The sequence below is a fragment of the Alosa pseudoharengus genome, unplaced genomic scaffold (genome assembly GCF_046254945.1).
Source record: "Alosa pseudoharengus isolate Yale_2024_CS ecotype anadromous, Long Island Sound unplaced genomic scaffold, YU_APseudo_1.1 YU_APseudo_1.1_scf_23, whole genome shotgun sequence".
Classification (NCBI taxonomy): domain Eukaryota; kingdom Metazoa; phylum Chordata; class Actinopteri; order Clupeiformes; family Clupeidae; genus Alosa; species Alosa pseudoharengus.
The window spans coordinates 24,755,857-24,778,776 of record NW_027468685.1 but is presented as its reverse complement, the minus strand read 5'-3'; the positions used below and the strand labels follow the sequence as shown (position 1 = coordinate 24,778,776).

The window sequence follows — 22,920 nt, the reverse complement described above, 5'->3', positions numbered from 1 at the left end:
GTAGAAGAAAGTCGTTCAAGACATGATCCGGCAAACAAATGGTGCATCGCTGGTTTCGAAGTCCGCAGTCGCCACCGACTCAGACTTTCCAATAGCTCAGCCGTGAGAGCACTTCACTGGTGCTCGAAGTTCGAGCTCTTCTCCAAGGTAAGTAGTTTGAATAGTTTTATTTGAAGAAACAGTTGCATTGCCTTTAAACTCCCGAAACTTGTAGGTATTTGTGTTTCCTATGTTTTATCTGACAAAACATGCACGTTATACTACGATGGGATTTCCCAGTTGAAAACTTGCTATGACAAAGCACAGTAAACAAAAGACACGATGGAACGTGAAGTGGGATGTAGGCTACCATTCTGTTTTTTTTCAGTGAACAGCAAGCTTATACGATATCGTCGTATTCAGAGCTGTTGAGCTGACATTATTATCTGTATTGTAGATCTCCTAGATCACCAAGATGCAATGGTATTTACACAGGAGCTCCTCTATCTCTCCCTCTAGAAAAATCTGTTAACCTGTGGAGAACCTGTGTTTGCCCTGTGGACGGCACCATTGCTGAAATACCTCTCTCAATCCATCACATCAAATTAATAAATACACTGTGTTGCAGTGCCACAATGTTGTTGTTTCAGGTGGACATGGGGCGATCTTGGCTGCCCATTGGTCTCCTCCTCTGTGCCTGGTGCCCCGCACACGGACAGGAGCTGGACCAGACGCAGGGTGACTGGGACGACTGGGGCTCGGGTGTCCAGGACCTCCTGCTGGCCGGCTTCCCTGCGGACAGCCCCTTTGTCTCGGAGACCCCGGACAGACCTGTTAACTGCACCCAGCGCTTCTGGCTGCCCCCCTCCTCCCCGGTCTGCTGGGACGACGTTGTTGGGCAGGAGGAGTTTGAGCAGACCCGCCTGCTGACTCTCCAGAACCGGGCAGCACTGGAGGCTGTGTCGGTGGCCAGCGGCCTGGACGAAGGAGGGCCCTCGTACGATGAACAGGCCCGTCAGGACGTGCAGGTGGTTCAGGCTGATCACCAAGAGGTGGTCCAGACTGCCGAGACCATGGAGAAGGTTTTCTTCTCTTTAGAGGACAAGAGGAGAGAGGGCACTGAGCATTATACCTTTTCCAGGTAAGCTTCACTTATCCTCTTATACTATATATCCCTTATCATAATCCATATTTAAGAACAAAAGATAACATGAGAGCTGCATTACATGCCACCTCCTGTTAATTAGTCAACAAACGGAGCCTTAAAAACCTGCAGGAAAGAACAAGCCTGTTTTATTAGCTCATATTTACCACAAAAGCCTTGAGACAAAGGGTTTTTATGAGGCAGACACACACACACACACACAAACACAGTCACTAACACATGTGGAAGAATGTAGGCAATTGTGAGTTTACCATTTTTCCACACCAGAATCGCTGCATACCTCAAACATGAGGTCACAGCCATCAGCTACGAGTCAGGATCTTTTCCGTTGCTCTGGACGTGTGCCGCACACACACCAACAAAAGCACTTGCCCAGACGTCCAGAGCTGTGATTGACTGTGGGGGGCCTAGATTCATGCTCAACAACAAGCAGCTGCAGCACTGTTAACAATTTAATAAATGTTGTTACAGTCAATGAGAGACACTAAAGGAACAGCTAGAAGGAAAACACAAGAATGTATAATGATACTACTGTGAAAATCAGCTGCAAAAAAGGATTGTTTCCTATGTTCTTTCACATCACTGCATTTAGATGGTTTAAGGTAGGGCCTAACTTATGATCAGATTTATTAATATTTCAAGTTTCCAGAAAAGTGTAAAAGGAAACTACAAATAAAGAGGCACACAATACAATATTAGTAGTAAAAAATAAAGGTGCTTAAATGCTTCTTTTCATCACTATATGGTTCCATAAAGAACCATGACTTTGTGTTGAACCTTTACATCAATTGAAAGGTTCTTCAGAAAGACTATTTTCGTACCTTTTCTTAAATGGTTATTTAAATATCTAATGCCTTGAGGGTTCTTTGAAGCACTACAAAAAGTTATGGCGTCCCTCAGAAGGACACTTTTTTTCTTTTCAGTGTTCAGGAAACAGCATTCAACATCTGTTTAACCCAAATGGCATGCCTCACCTTCTAAAAACACAGAGTACGATTGGTATTTTTGACATGAGACTGTTTAACAAGGCTACTGAAAACTGGGTTACTCTTCTCTTCATAGTATAAAGGAGCAGCTGACCAACACCAGAGCCTCGCTCCATAGTCGAGAGGAACTGGCCGCACTTCTGGAGGAGAAGCTCTCCATTCTGGAGAGGTCCCTGGATCTCATGCAACTTCGGCTAGCCAAACTGCTGGCACGGAGATGGTAGCCATGCCAACTGTTTTCATGACTATGCACGACTTATAACTAACATATAAAACCCTTGTTTACAACGACCTCTGATTTCTCTGAGATGTGTATTTACCTGATAGTTGGGCTTGTTAGATGGGGAGGTATTCAAGTTCTCATCTACATCGTTTTGCACCTGCCATCCTAATGATCCAGTGAAACATACATTATGGTGGCGAGTGTAAGCCTTGATAATAAAATCTATTTTTATACTCTCAGCCTTCAGGCTTGTTCCCTTTACATAGTGTAATATTACTATAAAACTGCCTCAAATTAAATGCTTAATCTGAGAAAATAATACTCTTTTTTAGAGCTTAAAGTGGTGGTATTGTGACACTAAGTAAGGCACTTAACCCCAAGTTGCTCCAGGGATCCTGCAATTGGTATCTGTAAGTTGCTTTGGACAAAAGTGTCAGATAAATTAATAAATGTAATGTAAATGTAACTGTATCAGAGACAGTATGGGGAAAATGGGCCAATTCTTGAATAATGTTTTTGTAAGCAACTAAAACAGGGATCCTCTTCCAAGGTATATGGCATGTGAAGTGCACCAGTCATTCCAATTGACTGCATAGGCTTGGCTATGCACTACGCACTTATGTGGTCCATATAGAACCACACCTAATAAAATAATTAAATAAAAACTTTTACAGTATGGCACCATCAAGTATATTACCCAAAGTGCTACTGATGATGTTTGTACGTTTTTTTGCATGCCTTTGCAGTAGATTGCTAGCTGCTGCTATATTATCTGTGTCATTGTGGACTACACAGAAACAATCTTCAGATTTTAATTGTGTTAAAATAAAACACAGCCACACTATGCAAACATGTTTATTTCCATACATGGTACAGACTAAACCCTCTTAAAAACATATATGAACACTACACTACGTGTTAACAGCTATACAAATCATATCCAGTGCACTTTGTTTTCTGCATGAGAAAAAAAGTCAGGTGTTAAGGAGAGTGACAAACTATATCTCAACTTCATCACCTCTGTTAAACATAGGAGAAGTTATACAAAATATTCCACTGATTCTTTAGAGAACAAATATTGAAAGGGTATATGGATGTTTCACAGCTTAAATAAATAAAAAAAAAAATATTCCTAAAACCCCTACCATTCATCTAGATGATTATTTGCACAATTCTTACATTTTTTTGCCCTCTGCAGAAATATGAGACTGGGAATCTTTTTTGGATTCAACAAATATGATTATCAAAAGAAAAGAAAAAACACAAAAAATGTATTAAAAACAATTTTGTGTTATTGCCCTCTAATAGAGAGAAAAATGAAACACCCTGAGTTATATTTAGTTCAGGTATTGGTCACAAATGCAGTAGTATTTTATATTCAAGACTGCTTTTTGAACAGTCAATGCCACTGGTTTTCAAGAATGAGAATAAACACACAGTACCCCTTTTTTGATTGATTTTTCACACTGTGAATGGAAGCCTCAGGAAGCACCAATGGAATCTGTCAGTAAAGCACCATTTAACCTGAGAATGTAAAATCCTGAAACAGCGCAATATATGTGGATGACCTGGCTAAGGTTGAGATCCATCCCTGAATAAATGTCTATGTGAACTGTAAATTACTGGAAGCCAAATTAATCACTGTTGCCCATGATCAGGCTCTTGCAGTGCCTCTTAAGAGAGTATCAGTTCACTGTGACATTATTTGCAGTAAGGAGGCCAAAATCAAACAAAACAAAACAAATCCACAAGCACAGCTTTTAAGTAAACTTATCAGGCTATTTGAGCTGTGCCTTGATTGGCTGGGGAAAAAAGAACATTTTCTGTAACCAGCACACTGATTCTGTGGTTGCTGATTTAGCTGCTAAAGGGTTGGAGAACTCAGCCATCTGAGCTACTGAGTGAGTGGTAACAGATCCAGGTTTGCAAACTCTAGATTTTCATTAGATATGATCTTCCTCTCCCCTTTCTTCCAGAGACTTCAGGTAATCCCTTGCCAATATCTTCTTTGGAAGGATATCTATAAGTGAAAAACACAGGCTTAAGGACTACAAACAAAATAAGCCCTCTTAGCTCTTGCAACAGCTCAAGAGGACAGCACAAACAACTGTTCAATGTAAAACTTGAGTTCATACCAATTAGAAACTGAAAGTTGTCTGTCCCCTCTGCAGCGTTGGCGAGGTCACTGTATGAAAGTGTGTTCTTTCCTTTCCCAGATCCATTCTTATACGAGGACCGGGCTAGATGCTGTACAAAGAGCTCCTGGATAAAGATGAGATGAGTTGAGATATCGTATTCTCTACCGCCATTAAGCTACTATGAATGACATAGACCTTTATGATCAGGCCATCTTACCAGGAGCCAGTTAACATTTCTTTACGCTAACGTTAGTTGTACGTGGCTAACATAGCTCGCGAACTTTTCACCACCATCATCACGTCGGATCAATCATAGCTATATTAAACCTAGACGTTTGTTTATACAACCTCTAAACAACCAATCTCTGTTATAGATATGAATGAAAGGACTGTGAATTAGCTGTCTGGATTGACTTCATTGCTAGTAAACGTGTGTTAGCTTGTCCCTACTAACGTTAGCAAACAAACAGCCAGGGATGTAGCCTTACCGTTGCTTTTGTTGTTAAAAAGAGGGCTTCCTGGTTAATATTTGAAACATCTGGAGAACTTTTCATTATCAGCTTCACTCGGGACATTGGCAGTGAAACATTTTTGCTGTTTGGTGCAACTTTGCCATCCACGTTATCTCCAGACATCTTCACACAAGTTGTTCGGACGACTATTTCGGCGGAAGTGAACCGCCACTTTTGAAAGCGGTCTTTGGCTAATCTAGGGAAATGTAGTTTTTTATATTTTGAACCACAGATTCAGTCATTCGTCTCTAAAAAGTCGTAACTCCCTCTCCACAGATTGCTCGAAATTGCCACATATTTGCCATATATTTGGCAAAAATGGCCAATATGAACAGATAAATCACATGCGTTTGATCTAAATTTAAAGTTAAAACTAGTTCTCAGCTTTGGTCTTGAGTTGCTTTAGACAGTAGTTAATGGAAAGAAATGCCATATCTTGCAGGACCAAAAATGAATTCCGTCCCAGACACATCGCACGAGAAACACTTCATAATGGCAGCCGTTCAATCAGCGTAAACCAAGTACAAGAAATACAATCTCGTAGCAACATTTGCACGAACTACATCACCCACATATCCTAATCTGTTTATCGACAGACCTGTTGCTCCATCTGTGGGCAGTGTAGTTTTTCAGACGGAAAAAAACAGCGCTTTTCCGCAGAAGAAAAAACGGCAGTTCCCATGATACATCACGATTACCTCTCTAGGGTGTTTGGGTCACCGATAGCTTACTGAACAACTCACTCACAACTGTTAAATACTATTGGGTCGATTATGTTTATGGCAGGTACAGGTTTTGGGGGTCGGGGATGTAACCAAGGACCAAGCTCGGGATCTGGGTCTGCGGGATGTAATCCACGCAAGTTCAGCGAGAAAATTGCCCTTCATACTCAGCGCCAGGCTGAAGACACCGCCGCCTTCCAAGAGGTTATGATGGACATCACTTCCACCAAGGTAAGTGTCGATGTCGGTTTGACAGGCCGAGATCGCAACGAATGTGGCCGTCAACACAGCTACAGACGGGAAGTAAGAGTATATGGCAAAATGGCAAACGGTCTGGGATTATAATAAAGTATTGCGAAGTCGACAGAAAAAGTTAGCAAGGTTGAGTTTGCTAGCAAACTTTTCTGTTTACGTTGCTTCAACCAAGCCTGGAAGCGGGTTGCGTGCAGTAATTAGGGTAACGTTACCTTACAATCAGAACTGCTTTATTTGGAAATGTACAATGCAAGGGGGCACAGGAAGTGATACAGCGCAGTGAAACGAAAACAGCAGTCTAAAGACACGGAGAAGCAACATCCAGTGAAACTGAGAGTAGGCAGGGAGTAACATAATACAATTAAATCAAGTACCCATGAATATAGGCCACAGCTCAGGAAGGTAATATGTCCAAGTTCAGAAATATTGCATGCTACAGTATGCACAGTATTTTCAGAGAGGACGGTCTGGGTCCATTGTAGGGGCTGTACCGTCCCAGTGTGTGTGTTGGGTGAATGTGTGTGAGGTCAACAAGCAATTCCACAACAATGCCCCTGATATTTTTCAGAGATGCACCAGATAACTTTATGAGACACTTCATTAACTTTTCTCTAGAATCTTTGGCAGCAATTTACCTTACTACATAATCTATTATCTTTCCAGGGCCCGATGCTTAAATTGACAGATGAGCTTTTCTGTTTCAGCTACAGGTCCAGAGAGCTCGCCAGACCAGAAATCTGGCCCCATGTTATGGTGGTTCCTTGCCCAATGTTAACCAGATTGTAAGAGCTACTTGTGACTCTCAGGTGAGGCTTTATTACTGTTGATGTGGTCTGTAAAAAGTCATATTTCCTGTATCAGATGAATTACAGGTTTAATGGCATGATGATGATGATTCCTTACAGTTATCCTTTTATGTTACTTTATTTATTTTGTATATATTTTCTATATACTATATTCATTTAGAATGGTATGCATTGAAGGCATACAATTCATATCTGATCAACTCCAGTCACTCAAGTAAGGTGATCACAGTAGAATGACATTGGTAACAACATGGATTAACAGGTTAACAGCAGAAACATGAACCTGGACTCATGGACTGAGGTCAATGCTTTACCATTTCATTTAGCTCCATTAACCATTTGGGCCACTATGTCAAGGACCATGTGACCTAATTTACTATGGGTATTTGTTTTAAAAAATGTCTTTTTATTATGTTCAGATTGTTATGACTCAACGTCCCAATCTTGAATGTGCCACACAATAACACACTGTTACCTCAAGACTAGGATTCATGTATGTGCCAATATGCCCACAGTGACAACGTTTGCTTAATTTTGTTGGTGTTGCATATTAAGCATATTGTAAGCATATTGGCTACTGTGTCACCGTTTTTCTGCTAAGTTTTTCTTTCCTGCCTAAAGACTGATATTCCTTTTTTTTTCACTCTCTTACCAAACTGACTCTGCACATATCTTCTTTCAACATCTCTCAACATAGGGTCAGGTGTCATACAACCCTGAGCACAGTTGTGTAGCACGCCGTCACCTGATGTCAGATCAGTCCCATAGAGAGAGGAGACTGAGTCCACCAGGCCGACCCAACAGAAGACATGTATCCTTTTCAGTCAGATTAGATGTGCTTCAGTTATTAGTAAGTCCTTACTTACAGACTGCTTCTGGACGGACTTTTTGGAGTTAAGTTTCTCTTTTTATCTTTATTATATTCAATAATGGAACTGGCGCCTTTTTCCAAATCAAGTTGCACGCACAAATATAGCAACCATAGATTATTTTATAGGTTTGTGTGAATGAATTGAAGACCTTAATATATTTTCAGAGATATAGAACACAGTTTTCTACCCATCCAAATCAATAGTCTATATTAATGTATGTATGTACTATGCACACAAATGTACACTATACACTAAGAATTTAACATCTCTCCTGTGTATATTTGAAATACAAAATAAGTTAGTATACCCCTCTGCATTAACACTTAAATGTCAAGGGATTCAAAATTGTATCACCCCAGTAGCACCTGTATTTTCTCTAATGATAATGAAACAAAAATGAAGAAAGATAATATTTAGAACACAGGCCTCAAAGTAGAATGTGATCACTGCTACACAAGTCAGAAAACCTGTGATTATTGACACAAAATTGAGATTTCAAGATTGAAGTAAGACTGATTTCCAGTTAGCCTAATTGCATAACAACTTCATGACAACATATTAAACGACTTCTGAAAACCAGAACTTAATTTTGGACATATGTATGAACTATGTCTAGCTGCAGGTCTGCATCATAGCTTCACACACAAAAATATGCTTATGGAATTGGAAAATATGATTGCGAGACTGCACAAAGATGGGAAAGGACACAATTGAAAATTATTTGAACAGTTACCGGCAGAACTCTGGAGCAATATACCAAGTCATACCATTAATCAAAGATGCAGGGGCTGTCCTGCTCAAATGACACCACAACTAGTGCACTTACTTGCTAAATCTAGGTCGGAAAAACAGACAGGCAAGTCCTTCAGGCATGGCACAGGGGTTATCAGTGAACATCTTTTGTGACGCAGATAGTGTGACATTGCAAATCGTCAACTTCTATGAACACACCCAAGAGAAAAACCCTTGCTTGCTCTTTGGCACAACACTTTGAGATTAAACTTTGTCATATCACCCCAAAATGTATTTAGTCTCACACGGGGTTCAGCATGTTTGGTTTAAGCATGACGTGGACTACTTCAGTAAATGCATAGCCCTGAAAGTGAAGCATGTAGGAGGGAGAGTGATGATACAGAGCTGGTGCTGTATGCCTGCACAAGGGACCGGGGAGATGATGACTTGTAGTTGATTATAGATGGCACCGTTTCTGTGTCTGTGGATAATATAGTAAAATAATGCCAGACATGATAAAAGCTTGGCAGAAGAGGAATATAGAGGAAGTACACTGCCAAAATCATGCAAAGGTTTCAAAAGAAGAAATCGGGGTAAACAAGGACCTGGCCAAGTATGTCATCCAATGGAACACCTTGGGGTAGTTTAGAGAGAAAGCTAGAGTAGCACAACTCTTCCGTCTCTGAAGAAAGGCAGCAAATCTCTCCAGAAATGTGTGCAACATTATCCCCTATCCATGCCGAGGAGGATTGAGTCTGTCAAATAATGGTGGTCAAATAATGGTGGACGTAGGAAGTATGGGAAAATGGATATATATGGTTGCATGGAACTTGAATAATTGTTGCATAGTTCTAAACAAATATCTATACACTTTTGAAACATTTGACATTGGAAGTGATATTAGATGGGGTACTCTCTGTTGTCTACTATATATTTTATGCACGTTTTTATCATTCTTCATTCACTAATACACATTAAAGCTGGACAGAAAAGGGAAACACGTCCTTTCTGTGTTTCTGTACCACATGCGTGTCCAAAAAGAGGACCCTTTTTGTGGTGTACTTTTCTGAGGAGATTTCCCTTCATGTTACATAATGCTCCTTCTCCTTCAGAATACTTGAGAATGAATACACATATTGACAGCTGCAATTATATATAAATACATTTTATAAAATATAAATTGATACATTAATACATAATAATACATTTTATAGCATTATATAATAATATGTTTTACTTATTGTACTCATAGTTGTACCATGTTAGTAATTATGTTGATGATAATACTGTTTACTGTACCGTTTGATTGCTTCAGGATGACATTACTTTTTCCATTGTGATTTTGACTGACTTTTGATAGAAAAAAGATAAAAAATATGAAAATCTTTTATTCTATCCACTATTTTGTTTCTCACTGCATTTAATGTAGCCCCTATCTATCCCCTCTGAAGCCAATTTGTATGATATTTGTATGAAACTTCCGATGGTCATGCCATACAAAACAGTCAACCTTAACCTTTGACCTGCAGACTGATAGTGCACCTTACCACTCAGTCCACCAGTCTCCTCCTCCTGGCTCCTACTGGAGAAGGTAGGCATCAGGACCCCGGCCAGCTGGCCCAAGTTGCTATGGCTATTAACTCCTGCTGTGTGCATAGGCACTGTCAGTGCTCTGTTTGAATGATACCGAATCTGAGAGTAGGGTTTACAATAACATTATTTTTAGTCTGCCAGCAGTTTTTAGATAAGTCATTCATTATTTTCTACATATAAGGCGTGTATTTGTTAGGTGTGCATTACCGAAATATAATCGTTTGTGTGCCAATTTGGTTTGTTACTGTAATTTTTCATTAAAGAAACCAGTTCTCAATGTATGAAGAATGTATCGGTGTAATAGAGTGTAATATTTTAAATTATACGATCAATTTTTAAATGAGTTTGAGAGGGGAATCCCATGTTCTACCAGTTGAGGTTTCCATTGCTTTGCAAACCCGTTGAATGTTCACTTTTCAATTGAAATTGGTATGTTCCTATTGCCTTTCTTTGGAATGCCATGAATAAATTCAATCGTATTTGACCCCTTTTTCTGTTTTGTTTAATGAAGGAACTGGCCAAACAGCTGCACCACTGACAAAGGCCAAGAGGTCCGCCTCCCAGCGACAGCTCTGAATAGGTAATTACCAGCTCTTTTGTCCACAGTTGCCCCTCTGGCTTCCCTTAGCCCTGCCCATCCCTAACTGCCCGCTCTCTCAACTCAATTCAATTCAAAAGTCAATTCCATTATACACTTTCATTAGAAAATGCAACATTTTGTTTCAAAGTTCATTATAACACTCATAACAACTATTCAGGAACACACATAGTCAGTCTGTGTATTGATTTAAAGTGATGTTGCTGTCTGTCTCTCCATCTTATGTTGTGCCTCTGGTGGCCATAAGACATAATTATATGCATTAAAAATGTGTTTCCTTCTGTGGTTTTCATAAGACATCGTCCCCATATACATCTATACTTTTTATGTGCTGTATAGGTAACTTTGGCCTTGATGCCATTTCGTGCGGCCTTTGTGCCGTTGCCCCTCCGCCAAATATGCCCAACCGATTCCTGGTCACGTTTATACGCAGTGCTTGTTGTCAGTGACAATTTCCTAAAACTTTTTTTTTTTTCCAGGACAAATTCGGATTCGGCCCTGCACACCACTGTACGTAACACACACATCGGTGACCAGATGAGCTCGGGCCAGTCTCTCACGCCCCGGAATAGACGCAGTGGTGAGTGTGCTGCCTCCCTCCCTTCACCCCACGCCAGCTGCAGTTAGCAGCTCCAGCTGGAGAAGGTTGTAATTAGAAGCCTGCAAAACCTCCCTGAGTTGTCTTGGTGCTCTGGTGTTTACACAAGTTGTTGTTGTTGTTGTTTTTTTTGTGAGACCGGAGTCCTGGAGTTACTCTACTTTGCATTCATTTGAAACGTAATATATTTAAGGGATGATTATTAGTGATGTAAACTACTGTGACCTGTTAAATAATCTACTGAGTTATGTTTATGACCATTTGGTCTGTCTTTGCTTTTAATTTCAAGTGTTCCCATATCCTGTGCCTCTCATCGAAGAGAATTTGCCAGAGGAAAGCAAGCCTTTCAAAAGTGACTGTAAAAAGGTAACTGTTTCCCTCCTGATACTTCTGCCAAGGATGTTATGTTTTATATTTCAGCTGTCTGTTTGTCTGTCTGTCCAAAAGCAGAATTACACACTGGCCTGAATTTCATGAAACTTGTTGGAAAGATGAAGCATGGGTCAAGGAGGAACCTATTAAATCTGGAAGTGGATCTGGCCAATTTAGTTTCACTTTCACTAACATTGAGTGATACTTCAGTTGGCTTTGGCAAAGTTCCACTCTACACTCTCTGCAAACTCTTCTAGTTGCCTGTTGCACTGATGTGATTTACTGCACAGTTGCTATCCCCTGTTCAAGTGTGTAAGTATGTATGGTTTATATGGACTTTTCTTGTGTGTCCTCAGTTGTCCGAAGTGCCATCAGGAAGTGCCAAAGCCTCCAGCCAACAGTGAGTCATTCCTGATTTCCTGTCATCTTCCCTGTATTCATACTGCCAAGTCAAATATCCTCAGCTGATGTGCTGTTTTTTCTTTTGCATTCTTCTGCTCTGCCCCCCCCCCCCCGTTCTCTTCTCTTCTCATCTCATTTCCCTTGTTTCCACTACTTTGTGCCTCTCATATTACATCTCCTCTCTCTCTCTCTCTCTCTCTCTCTCTCTCTCTCTCTCTCTCTCTCTCTCTCTCTCATTCTCCCTCATTCTCTCTTATTCTCCCCTCAGTGCCATCCCCACACCCAGCCAACAGGGCGGCAGCCTCCTCCCATTGCCCTCTTCTCTGAACATGAGTGGTTCTCTGCCAGACCTCTCCAGCCTGCACCTGCCCTCCTCCCAGCCCACCGGTCTGGGGCTGGACCCTCTGGGCCAGGCCTCGTGCCTGACCTCCTCCAGCAGCTCTGACCACCTGCCTGGGGGTCTCACACACCCTGGCCTCAAGACAGACGAGGCCTATCACCTACCTGGTATCAGTCAATCAACTATATTAGCGCTGTGTCTGACATTACTGAATTGCATTATCTTGTACATAGTAACATGTCTAATACATAAAGTATATACAGACCTCTTGTTGTGATGCAGTTTTTTTGTAAACTTTTTTGTATCGTTTGATGTTTAGATATTTAAAATACTTATTGTCAGGATGGATTGATTGATTGATTGATTGATTGATTTTTTCCAATCTTCTCCTTTTCAGGTTTATCACCAATGCCGGTCTCTCTCAGTAACCCTCTGCTTCAGTCTTCATTAAGTAGCCCCAATATCCAGTCATCTCTGAGCAGCAACTCCCTCCCCAACTCCTTGAGCTCTGCCTCCTTACATCTCTCTCTGAGTAACTCCTCCCTCAAGTCGTCCCTTAGTAACCAATCCCTGCTGTCCTCTCTCAGTAGCTCCTCCCTCAGCAACCAGTCCCTCCAATCAGCTGCTAGCCACTGTAGCTACAGCAGCGGCATTGGTGGATCACGTTCTTGCTCTTCCTCGTCTCTGTCCTGTTCCTCACGGGCATCCAACCAATCCCACCCTCCGGCGTCGTCACGGAAACGGAACCAGCTCAGCCCTCTCATTCTGCCCAGTGGGGGAGAGTCTCGCTGGCACCACCCAAAGCAGTTCTCCCCGACCGTGTCCCCAACACTGTCCTCCATCACTCAGGTATCGCAATTCACATGGAGGTCAATGTTTCCATTTGTGTACACATGAAACCATCCTGACAGGGAGGCTACACCGGCGGGCACGTAACTGAAGCGTTCTGTAGCGGAGTGTTTGCTGCAAAAATGAGCTTCCACTGTAATCAATGGAACTGGTTATAGAGGTAGCTACACCAGACGTGCCTACATTTGAAAAAATTAGACAGGCTTTTAAAACTGTTTTTACGTGGCGTGTGTCATGTTAAAGCTGCACTAGTGGCTTACTTTACGCCACAGGCTTGTGTTAGACGAATTTGAATTATCTTGACTCTTTCTGTTGAACGGGAATTAATTTAATTTAGATTTCTGGTTGGTGTAATACACTGACAAATTCCTTGAAATATCCTTGACATGTCAAAGTCTCAGTTACTCAACAAGATTCTGGAATTGAAAGTCGGGTGGTTTTCTTAGCAGCAACGAGAAAAACAAGAACAGAGCAGCCGCCCATTGAATTCTCAGTATTTTTAGCAGCACAAACATTTCTATCTAATCACTTAGAAGACATTTTTATCAAAAGAAATGTACAAAACACAATAGCAGCCATTTTATCTTTTTGTATCTTCAAGTTTCACATTTCATGGAGCCACGTATATCTCTGGGGCTGTATATGACTCATACTGGCGTCAGATGTTTTGAAATCTTGTATCTGCGTTGCTCTCTGTCTTCCCAGGGAGTGCTCCTCAACACCAATCAGATGTCACGAGACTCCCGACCTCCTGCGTATCCCTACAACCAGCCACAACACACTGGTCCTCCACCGTCCCAGCAGCCATTGCAACACCTGCCATACGCTCAAACAGAAGGGCAGCTCCACCATCAGCTGACCGCTGTAGAGCCACCTATGCACAGTGCCAACCATCAGCAGCAGCCACACCAAGCAGCCATGCCAAGCCAGCGTCTGCATCAGCAACCCTTACAAAATCCATCGTACCAGCCACCCATGTACCCAAAGCGCCAGGCTCAACAGTGTCAACATGCGCAACCACCCCAGCAACAGAGCCACCTCCTCAAGCACCTGCAGGCCCCGAGCCCTCCACCCTCACAGCTCCCGCCTTACCTCGCCCAGGACCAAGCAGGCCCAGGCCCGAACCCCCCACCCGGCCAGCAGCACCTGCGCCACCACCCACACCAACACCAGCTTCCCCACCAGCAGCCATATCACTGTGAGCAAAGCCAGCCACTCCACCACGTAGGTCCTCCACCGCAGCAGCCTTATGCCCAGCCTTTTACCCACCAGCAGCACCACCACAGCCAGTGGCCACCTCATCATCTCCAGCCTGACCATCATGCTCCACATGTTCTCCACCACCAACAACAACAGCAGCAACAGCAGCAGCAGCAGCAGCAGCAGCAACAGCAGCAGCAACAGCAGCAGCAACAGCAACAACACCACCACCACCACCCGCCATGGGCTTCTCCAAACCCTGCCATGCCTGGCCCAAATCAGGGCCATCTTTGGCAGAAGGAGACGGACCTCCACGGACCCCTGTCCAGCGTGGAAACTCTGCCCACTCAGGAGCACATTAGAGCGGGCACACCAATGCGGGTACAGAGCCACCGAAGATCCAAGAGCCAGCTGCAGGAGACGGTGGCAGCAGGAAGTGCCCACTCTGGGAGCCCCCAGAAGATGCCCCAGACTCTGCAAACAGGGATCTCCTCACAGAGTGGGCCCTGTCTGGAGAACAGCATAGGCCTTAATAATGTAAGTTGGATCTTCCTGTGTGGAGCCTGATTAATTACCTTAATTTACAATTAGCCTGTCTAATTTTACAGCAAAAGTGATTACTGCTACGTCAACTATGTCCTCCCAGTTGCTGAATTGCCCGGTTGCTGTTGATACCATTTTGTTGCATAATTATTGTTGATGATAAATTGATAGATTTGATACAATATTGTTTTATGAGGGTTGCATTCCTTTAAGATGCCTGTTGATTGTTGTGGTGATAAACGATGCCATCACATGTGTCCCTGTATTGACTCTCCTCTCTTGTTGTCCACTCAGGAGTCCTACATGGGTTTGCATCTCACTCCCAGCCAGACCAAAGCCCTCTCCCAGCAGGTGGGCCGCATAACCTAATCTACAATCACATTCCATTTACATTTGCTTATGTGGTAGACACTTTCATCCAAAGCGACTGAAAAAAGTGAAATAGTCAGGCTGTATGAGGAAGTAGTGACTTTCGTTTTAGTTTAATTTTAAACAGGGGAATCCCTTGAAGAATAATTCTAAGAGTAGCGTGTACTTGAACAAGTAGGATTCCTTCTTGTTCTCACTATAGTTCCACCCTTGATTTTTTTTTTTTTGTTCAACCTCATTACAGTTGGGGCAACTCTGCAAAGAGCCTGGGTCCAGTGCTGTCACAGAGGTGGGGATGCAGACCACCGCCACCACAGAGAAAGAAGCTTCTCCTTTCCAGGGCCTTGATCCTGGGCAGGACCAGAAACACAGCATTGGAATGTGCCATAGTTTCTCTGATACCATGTTAACAGGTATAGTTCAGCATGAGTAGCCCAAGGCTTTCTCACCTAAACCCATCTATCTATCTCTCTGTATTTCAGTCTATTTGTCCGTTCATTGATCTGTCCATCTGTCCATGCGATAAACTAGACAGTGGTACTTATCCATTGCTGCCTTCACAGATGTCTGTACACAGCTGTGAACATTTAAATAAACTGTTGTGTAAAGAATGTTTCTTTACCCCAACCCTTTTATCAGATGCAGCATCCTGGCTGGACCAGGAGATTGCTGGGTTCCCTGCCAATATGCTGGAGCTGGATGAAGAGGCCTTGGAGCTGAGCATCTTGAGGGATGAATTCACCAGCGAGCCTGCCACGGATGGGACATTTTACAACCCCATTAACTGACCTGGACATGAGCACACCACTGGATGTCAGCTGGAGGTCAGCTAGAGGTCATCTCCCTGCAGGTTTAGAGCCCCTCTTTATCTATGGAAGGTATGACACCATGAATGTGATGATCACAGTGTAATTATGTCAACTAAGAATTATCCATATGCAATGATCTCCAGATCACCATTTTAGACTGGAGTACGTATGTAGAGCATTGACATGAAGATGTTTCTGATGCATAGATATGGGGACAGAGCTAAATCGGTATATCTCCAAGTATCAAGTATACCACACCTACCAACCCTCCCTATTCAGGAAGTAAACGTGTGTTTAAAGAGAGAATTGCCTATTTATCAGATATTATATTATATTATATTATATTATATTATATTATATTATATTATGTTATGTTATATTATATTATATTATATTATATTATGTTATATTATATTATATTATATTATATTATATTATATTATATTATATTATATTATATTATATTATATTATATTATATTATATTATATTGTCCTTAATTATTATATGGAATTCTCCTTAGTCATTGTATAAGACATGTCAACATTTATGTTGTGAGGTCATTAAAATAGAAAGAATTTTTAGAAAACATATCTATTTCCCTAGCAAAAAAAAATGTACAAAAGGAAATGTTCACAAAAGGTCGAAGTCAACCCTTTAATAAGCTGTCGCTTGACAACTGTATTTGTATGTGCCAGCCTGATCAATCCTTTCAGTCTAATTTTTTTTTTTTAATGAAACCGTTTGCTTGAAGCTTCTGTGTATATGATGCTAATATTATGACTATATTGTCATGCTTATTTATTCTATATTTTCATATATATGTTTTATATTTTAAAAGCCACTTCTCTCTCTGGTAGAGATGATGAATGCATTTTTGTGCTTAGATAGCTTTCTTGCTAAAAAAAAAAACAAGATAAACAGTGTTTTTTGTCGCAAACAAGTAATACTTGAGTAAAACAAACAAAACCATTGTTTATTATTCATTACTGCCTTGATATGTTGCAATAGTAAATGTTTTTATGTGAACTGATTGCACAAAGCGGTTGTCTTTATTGATTTCAAATGTTGACCATCATATGTTGACAGCAACCATCTGGTTTTCACTGTCAAGTGAAAAAGAAAACTATCCTTTCTTTGGTTGTCAGTGAAACAAAGTTTGGTTTCTAGAAAAACTAGTTCTGTGTTAATCTTCACTGTCAGCTATGACAAATACAAATTCAGATGCCAGTGTCGATGCAAGAAGTAATGTAGGTTTATCAGAAAAATCATCCAGAGGGCCTTTTGCATTGCAATCCGTGTGTGTGTGTGTGTGTGTGTGTGTGTGTGTTTACTGTGTGCTGAGTGTGTTTCACTAATTCACAGATTGGGATAAATGCAGAGACCAAATTTTCCTCACAGGATCAAAAAGAGTATATATACTTATATATATATACAGTGGGGGTATCTGTTAAGATGACCAGATGTCCAGCTATGTTGGCCCCATTTGTAATTTAGTCCATTTCAGTGATAAATGCATGTGCTTTTCATGAATGTTTTTGTACAGTGCCATTGTGCAGTAAGTGTGTCCTCTCACATTGACTCACAGAGATGCAGTGTTGTCAGTAGTGTATGCCCTTGCTCTTGCATATTCACATTTCCGTGCTGTGAGCTTACAGCCTCTCCACGCTTCTGGTCAGCGCCACTCTCCTGACTCAGCTCATCAAGGCCGGCAAAATGGTCCCATGACTTTAGAGCACGTGCTTCAGCAGGCAGGGAAATGATCCAGGAGACTGAACAGCTGAGAGCCGCTCTGGAGCCACTTACTTATATTTGGTGCATTGCCCATAACGACCTATCGGTGGCGCCAAAGTCATTAACTTACACTATAATAGCCTGTTATGGCCTTGGTATTGTAGTTATAGGCACAACCATTCACAACCATTGTTGAAAGGTATATTGGTTTGTGCGGTAGGGATATGAAAGAATAAAATGTCTTAAATATCTAGTTTAATAACCAAGTCATCCCTGCAATGTTTAGTGTGGAGTCTGTGCATATTGTTAGTGGTTCACTATCTGTCTCTCTCACATCTAATTTGTGCCTTGTCTAACATAAATAATTTCCTTTCCGTTGGTTTGACTGTAGCCTGTTTGCAGGGTTGAACATCTAGAGCAGCCTTGACACACTTAAGTTTCAGTATTACGTCAAGAGTCTTTTCAGAGGCCTAGTTCTGACGTAGGTTTCGTGTTTGATTACTAATATCATCCATGTGAAGTGAATGAGGGTGTCTGTCTGCCCTGACACATCCAGACAGGGTGAGATCATCTGTGGTCCAGGCCAGAGACCAAGTAAACAACTAAGCCAGAATCACCTCATTACCCAGCTGCTGTGTGTGCAACTCAGGACCAACCACTTCTTCAGCTCACTTACACACAGGGATGCAGAGTTGTTGAGGGTTCTACATAATACTCATTGGAACATTCTAGCAGTCTGGAACTTGTGGTAACAAATGTATGCATTGACTATTTTTTCTTCTGTTCTGATTGCAAGAAGGACTACGAGTGACTCAAATTATATAGACCTGGAGAGCTTGCAGCTTTCAATGTCTGTAGCTTACTATAGAAAATTCAACCCAGGAAATATGAAAAAGCTTATTTTTTATATCTCAAAGAGCAAATCAAATTAGTTGTGAACATTGCAAACATCAGTTATGCATGACAGAAACAGAAACCATAACCCAGATCTAAGAATCATATCAAATGAGGACCATTTCATTTTAAGTTAAAACACTCAGGAAAAAGCATGTATTTATTTATTTATTTATTTGTATGTATCCTTTATTTTACCCAATGAAAGCAGTAAAATGCTTAATCCTATCTCAACAAATATGGAAATAATGCTCCCCTGATCTGTGAACAGTATGTGATCTTGTGGTGCCATAGCTGGAGGTACTTTCAGAAGAAATGGAAGACAGGGTTGGAGCAATGTAATATGAAGGAATTGTAGGAAAGGGTTAACCTACTTAAGTAATCAGAATGACAGAAGTACTTGTGACTTGATAGTACATCAAAAGTTACTATAGGGAAAAAATGTGAATCTATGAATCACACACACTTCATACAAAATGGTACTTGCACTTGCTGTTCAGAGGAGGGCAGTGTAGAACAGCCACTCACACCAGATCTCCAGAATGTGTCACAGGCTCCTAACTTTCCCCCATGTGTGCAACTCATCATGGCTTTCTGGATGTAAAAATACAGCGCCTTCCACACACTGTGGTAAACATGAGTAAAAAGAGGTATACAACATCCTCTTTTGCCATTTTATCTAGTTTACAAACGGATTTCTGAAGAAAACGATCATACTTGACCAGATCACAAAGGCTCTGTTTTTTCCTCATGTTTATTCCTCAGATTTACTGAGTTTGATTAGTCTGTATAAACTTTCATTTACTTGTTGCTCAAGAATGACTCTTGTCACCCACCAAGTCCAACTCATTTAGACATTCTTTTTATTTACTTTATCAAGAGTTTGTGATATACACTTTACAGCTTGTGTCTTGACCCTGTTATCGCCTATCAGTGAATGGTGGTGGTGTGTGTGGGGAGGGGGGGGGGGGGGGGCTTGGGACTACTTGTTGTTCAGATGGCACAGATTTCAGGAGTGCTTGATGTTCAGATGGCACCTTTTCTAGTGCTTGTGAACATGATTTCCACAACTTTCAACTCTATACAGTGAAATAGCAGTCTGCTAAATTTAGAGGAGTGCTACTGAAGTCATCCCCCAAAGTAACCCTTCTGCAAACAAGCCAGTAGCAACAAAGAAAATTCCCTCTCAAATGTGTTTTTAGCTGTATTGCATTTAGAAGCTCATCAACATGATGGAACATCCTTATGAGGATGTAAACAAGGAAGTAAGGTGCATGAATAAAGAGTCGGTACTCAGATATTTGCCTAAGGACGGTCTCTAAATGGCGGCCATGTTATTTGCGGGAAATGCTTCCTGTCCCCTCCTCTGACAAACCCAAGGAATGCACGTTTCAGAATAATTAACTAATGTGAACAAAGGCAGTAATTCAAACAAATGTTAAGCTTTTGACTTTCTCTGGGTTTACATGGGGAGAGGCTCTTCATATCAGAATCTATTTGAGAAGTGTCTGAGCGAAGAAAGTGTTTACTATGTTGGTTTTAATAGCTACTATTTTCTCTACTCATGGCAATAGCTGTTAAGTAGTAGGGGTGAGAGACATGACTCATGCTGGGAAAGTATAGGTTGTCTGACAACTTCAAGACCATTTTGCTTTATCTTGTCATTAGGATGTTTTGTATAATTCATCAATATTTTCAGGCACATCTGCTTTTACATCTATTAGCAGATCATTCAGAGCACTTAGACTTAAGTTCTTTGTGAGTTTATATTAACAGCTGCTCTCTAATCTCACTTTGATAAATAACCCACTGAACCACTATGTTTGGGTAATGGAGAAATGTTTTCGCAGAAAGCTTAGAAACGTAAGGTGCACAAGTCAACTTTCATAGTGAAGATAAGAGTTTACAGTCTTTGTCATGTGTGAACTTTGGCAGCCAGCAGGCTTTTAGTGGGTGGCTGGGTTAGCTTAACCCACCTTTGTCACTTTACTGTAGCTAGGTCATATTGACCTGTTGCAGTTGCGGAATAAACAGACATATCACTGTAGATTATCCTTAACATTTCATATGGGAGAACTTGGATGGTCAATTTAGAAAACACTTCATTGAGATATTGAGTCTGTTGCCCACTTTAATGAAGTTATGAAGTCTACAGTTTCTGGATGAGCTGTGTCTCAACCATGCCAAATGTATCCTAAACATCCATATATGATTAAAACTGCCATGAATAATTTTAGATTATTAACCACGCTGACCTGGATTGAGCTTTAACATCAGGCCTTTAATCACAGTTATGACTGAATGAATTGTGTCCTCAACTCTTGCTGTTGAGCCTATTATCTGAATGTATATTTAATGTTTCTGAAGACCTGACACACACATGCATGCACACACACACACCACATGTTGCCAGTCTAAGAAGGATTGATGGCACTGGGTTGCTTGATGGTGGTGTCTGATTCACTGCTTAACTATTTTAAATTAAAGTGAACAGTAATCAGTGACCTGAAATCTGAAAGCCTTTTCATTATGTAACTTGGTAACACAGTGATAAAAAGATTTGGCCATCTTCCCTGAACCTTAACATCTTACGTATGTCTTCCATGACCTTTGAGTGAGAGTGATATTAGAGGCCGCTTTACCTGACGCCCTTGATGCCCTTTTACTTGTGCCCTGAGTAAGATTAATACAGTACATATTTTATGTGTCCTTATGTAAGGGATAATGCACGACACGGCATTCAGGTATCAGCAAAATAATGCACGTTTGAGGTGGTAATGCAGCCGTGACACGCAGCAGAGTCGAGTGCATCACAATAGGAAATTCAACCAAGCAGCAGCATAAGTGCTAATATTAATGCCCACAGAGTTAAGAGAGACAGACATAACAACAGCTTTGTTGTCTTGAATGTTGGGAGTCGGTGATAGCGCGACTACACAGTCATGTTCTCTGCTTCCATCAGGAAATACGAATGTATGTTGTAACCAGGAATGGAGCCATAAAAGAGAATCTTTACTCTGCACCACACCTCTGCACAGGACTGTGTCAGCATCTGTAGGTCAGGTGGTGTGTTGGCTGGCACTGCATAGGACCCTATGTGTGTCGCTGGCATCTAATGTGTGAATGTGAACAACTGAATACATAAATCAGAAGTAGTTCTTGTATCATGCAGTTCAATGGCATGTTTATTTTTTTATTTTTTAGATTCAGCTTTACACCTCAGGGGCTGTTGTACGAACTCATTACTGGCCTTTTGAGTGGTACATTTGTTGCAATGTGTGACTGCTTACGTTGTCAGTTGTATTAAAATGGTACACACCTGTTTTGCTGAGACAATTCTAAAAATATGCGTAATCCAGATTGCTTGTTAGATCATTTGTACAATGTTAAAAGCCACACTACCACTACTGAGTTTGTTGCAGATATGCAAATAGTCCTATTTTTTTGTTCATTTAGAATTACTGCCCTGTATTATATATCTGGTTTCTCATGACTACATTTTGTATTTCTTGTAATGTTGTTTGGCAGTTCCATGATTCCATTGAAATACTGAATGATTCTGTTCAGTTGCAAGTAACATTTGTGGATTAAACAATGTGCCCCAGGTTTACTTCATGCAACTTCAAATGAAAAGGCACACCATGTGCTTCATGCATACTGCAAGGTCACTATTGGCACAGAACTCTCTAACATCTGACCGTCAGTCTTGCATTAAGTTAGTCTTAGTGCTAAGGTTCTCAATTTAGCCTTCTATGAGTTTCCTTGGTCTCACCTCCCAGTCGGGATCTTTCCTAGGTCTCACCTCCCAATCAGGGTCTTTCCTAGGTCTCACCTCCCAGTCGGGATCTTTCCTAGGTCTCACCTCCCAATCAGGGTCTTTCCTAGGTCTCACCTCCCAGTCAAGGTCTTTCCTAGATCTCACTGACCTGTCAGGTGTGAACTGTTCAGTCAATATATATCAACTAAAAACTGCTTTGAGGGGAAAACCCTTGTAAAAACTGCTGCTGGTAAAGTTATAAAGTATATTGTGTGACTTACTCAGCTGACCCATTCAATAGTTCGTCAACAAGTCCATGTTTGTGTAAAGGCAAATATATTTATGCTCTGCATAACGATCTTGCTAAATGGCTCGTTTTTCTTGGGCCACAGAGTAAGAGCTTGCGTCCAAAGGCATAATACCACTAGCCTCTGATGAAGTCCTAGATTAGTCCTAAATGTGGTTGTTAGTTA

The 22,920-nt window shown here is 41.2% G+C and overlaps 3 protein-coding genes across 4 annotated transcripts; 2 read left to right on the top strand and 1 right to left on the bottom strand.

The window, feature by feature from the left end:
* LOC143140952 (uncharacterized) lies at positions 1-2,593 on the top strand. Its single transcript, XM_076302120.1, has 3 exons — positions 1-147; positions 608-1,120; positions 2,207-2,593. The coding sequence occupies exons 2-3, from the start codon at positions 615-617 to the stop codon at positions 2,352-2,354; spliced, it is 654 nt and encodes a 217-aa protein (XP_076158235.1). The 5' UTR covers positions 1-147; positions 608-614; the 3' UTR covers positions 2,355-2,593.
* Positions 2,594-3,192: 599 nt separating this feature from the next.
* Positions 3,193-5,205, bottom strand: chrac1 (chromatin accessibility complex subunit 1). Its single transcript, XM_076302121.1, has 3 exons — positions 4,980-5,205; positions 4,489-4,615; positions 3,193-4,373 (listed from the first exon to the last, which is right to left on the bottom strand). The coding sequence occupies exons 1-3, from the start codon at positions 5,124-5,126 to the stop codon at positions 4,297-4,299; spliced, it is 351 nt and encodes a 116-aa protein (XP_076158236.1). The 5' UTR covers positions 5,127-5,205; the 3' UTR covers positions 3,193-4,296.
* Positions 5,206-5,353: 148 nt separating this feature from the next.
* On the top strand, positions 5,354-16,379 carry crtc2 (CREB regulated transcription coactivator 2). 2 transcript variants are annotated; one of them, XM_076302119.1, is made up of 14 exons: positions 5,354-5,956; positions 6,685-6,786; positions 7,484-7,597; positions 9,920-9,981; positions 10,495-10,563; positions 11,061-11,161; positions 11,469-11,545; positions 11,908-11,951; positions 12,222-12,460; positions 12,691-13,142; positions 13,872-14,879; positions 15,180-15,236; positions 15,499-15,667; positions 15,894-16,379. In XM_076302119.1, the coding sequence occupies exons 1-14, from the start codon at positions 5,777-5,779 to the stop codon at positions 16,040-16,042; spliced, it is 2,823 nt and encodes a 940-aa protein (XP_076158234.1). In that variant the 5' UTR covers positions 5,354-5,776; the 3' UTR covers positions 16,043-16,379. The 2 variants fall into 2 exon arrangements, with proteins under 2 accessions (XP_076158234.1, XP_076158233.1); XM_076302118.1 differs by having other exon boundaries at positions 5,374-5,956; positions 13,848-14,879.
* The last annotated feature ends 6,541 nt before the right edge of the window (positions 16,380-22,920 follow it).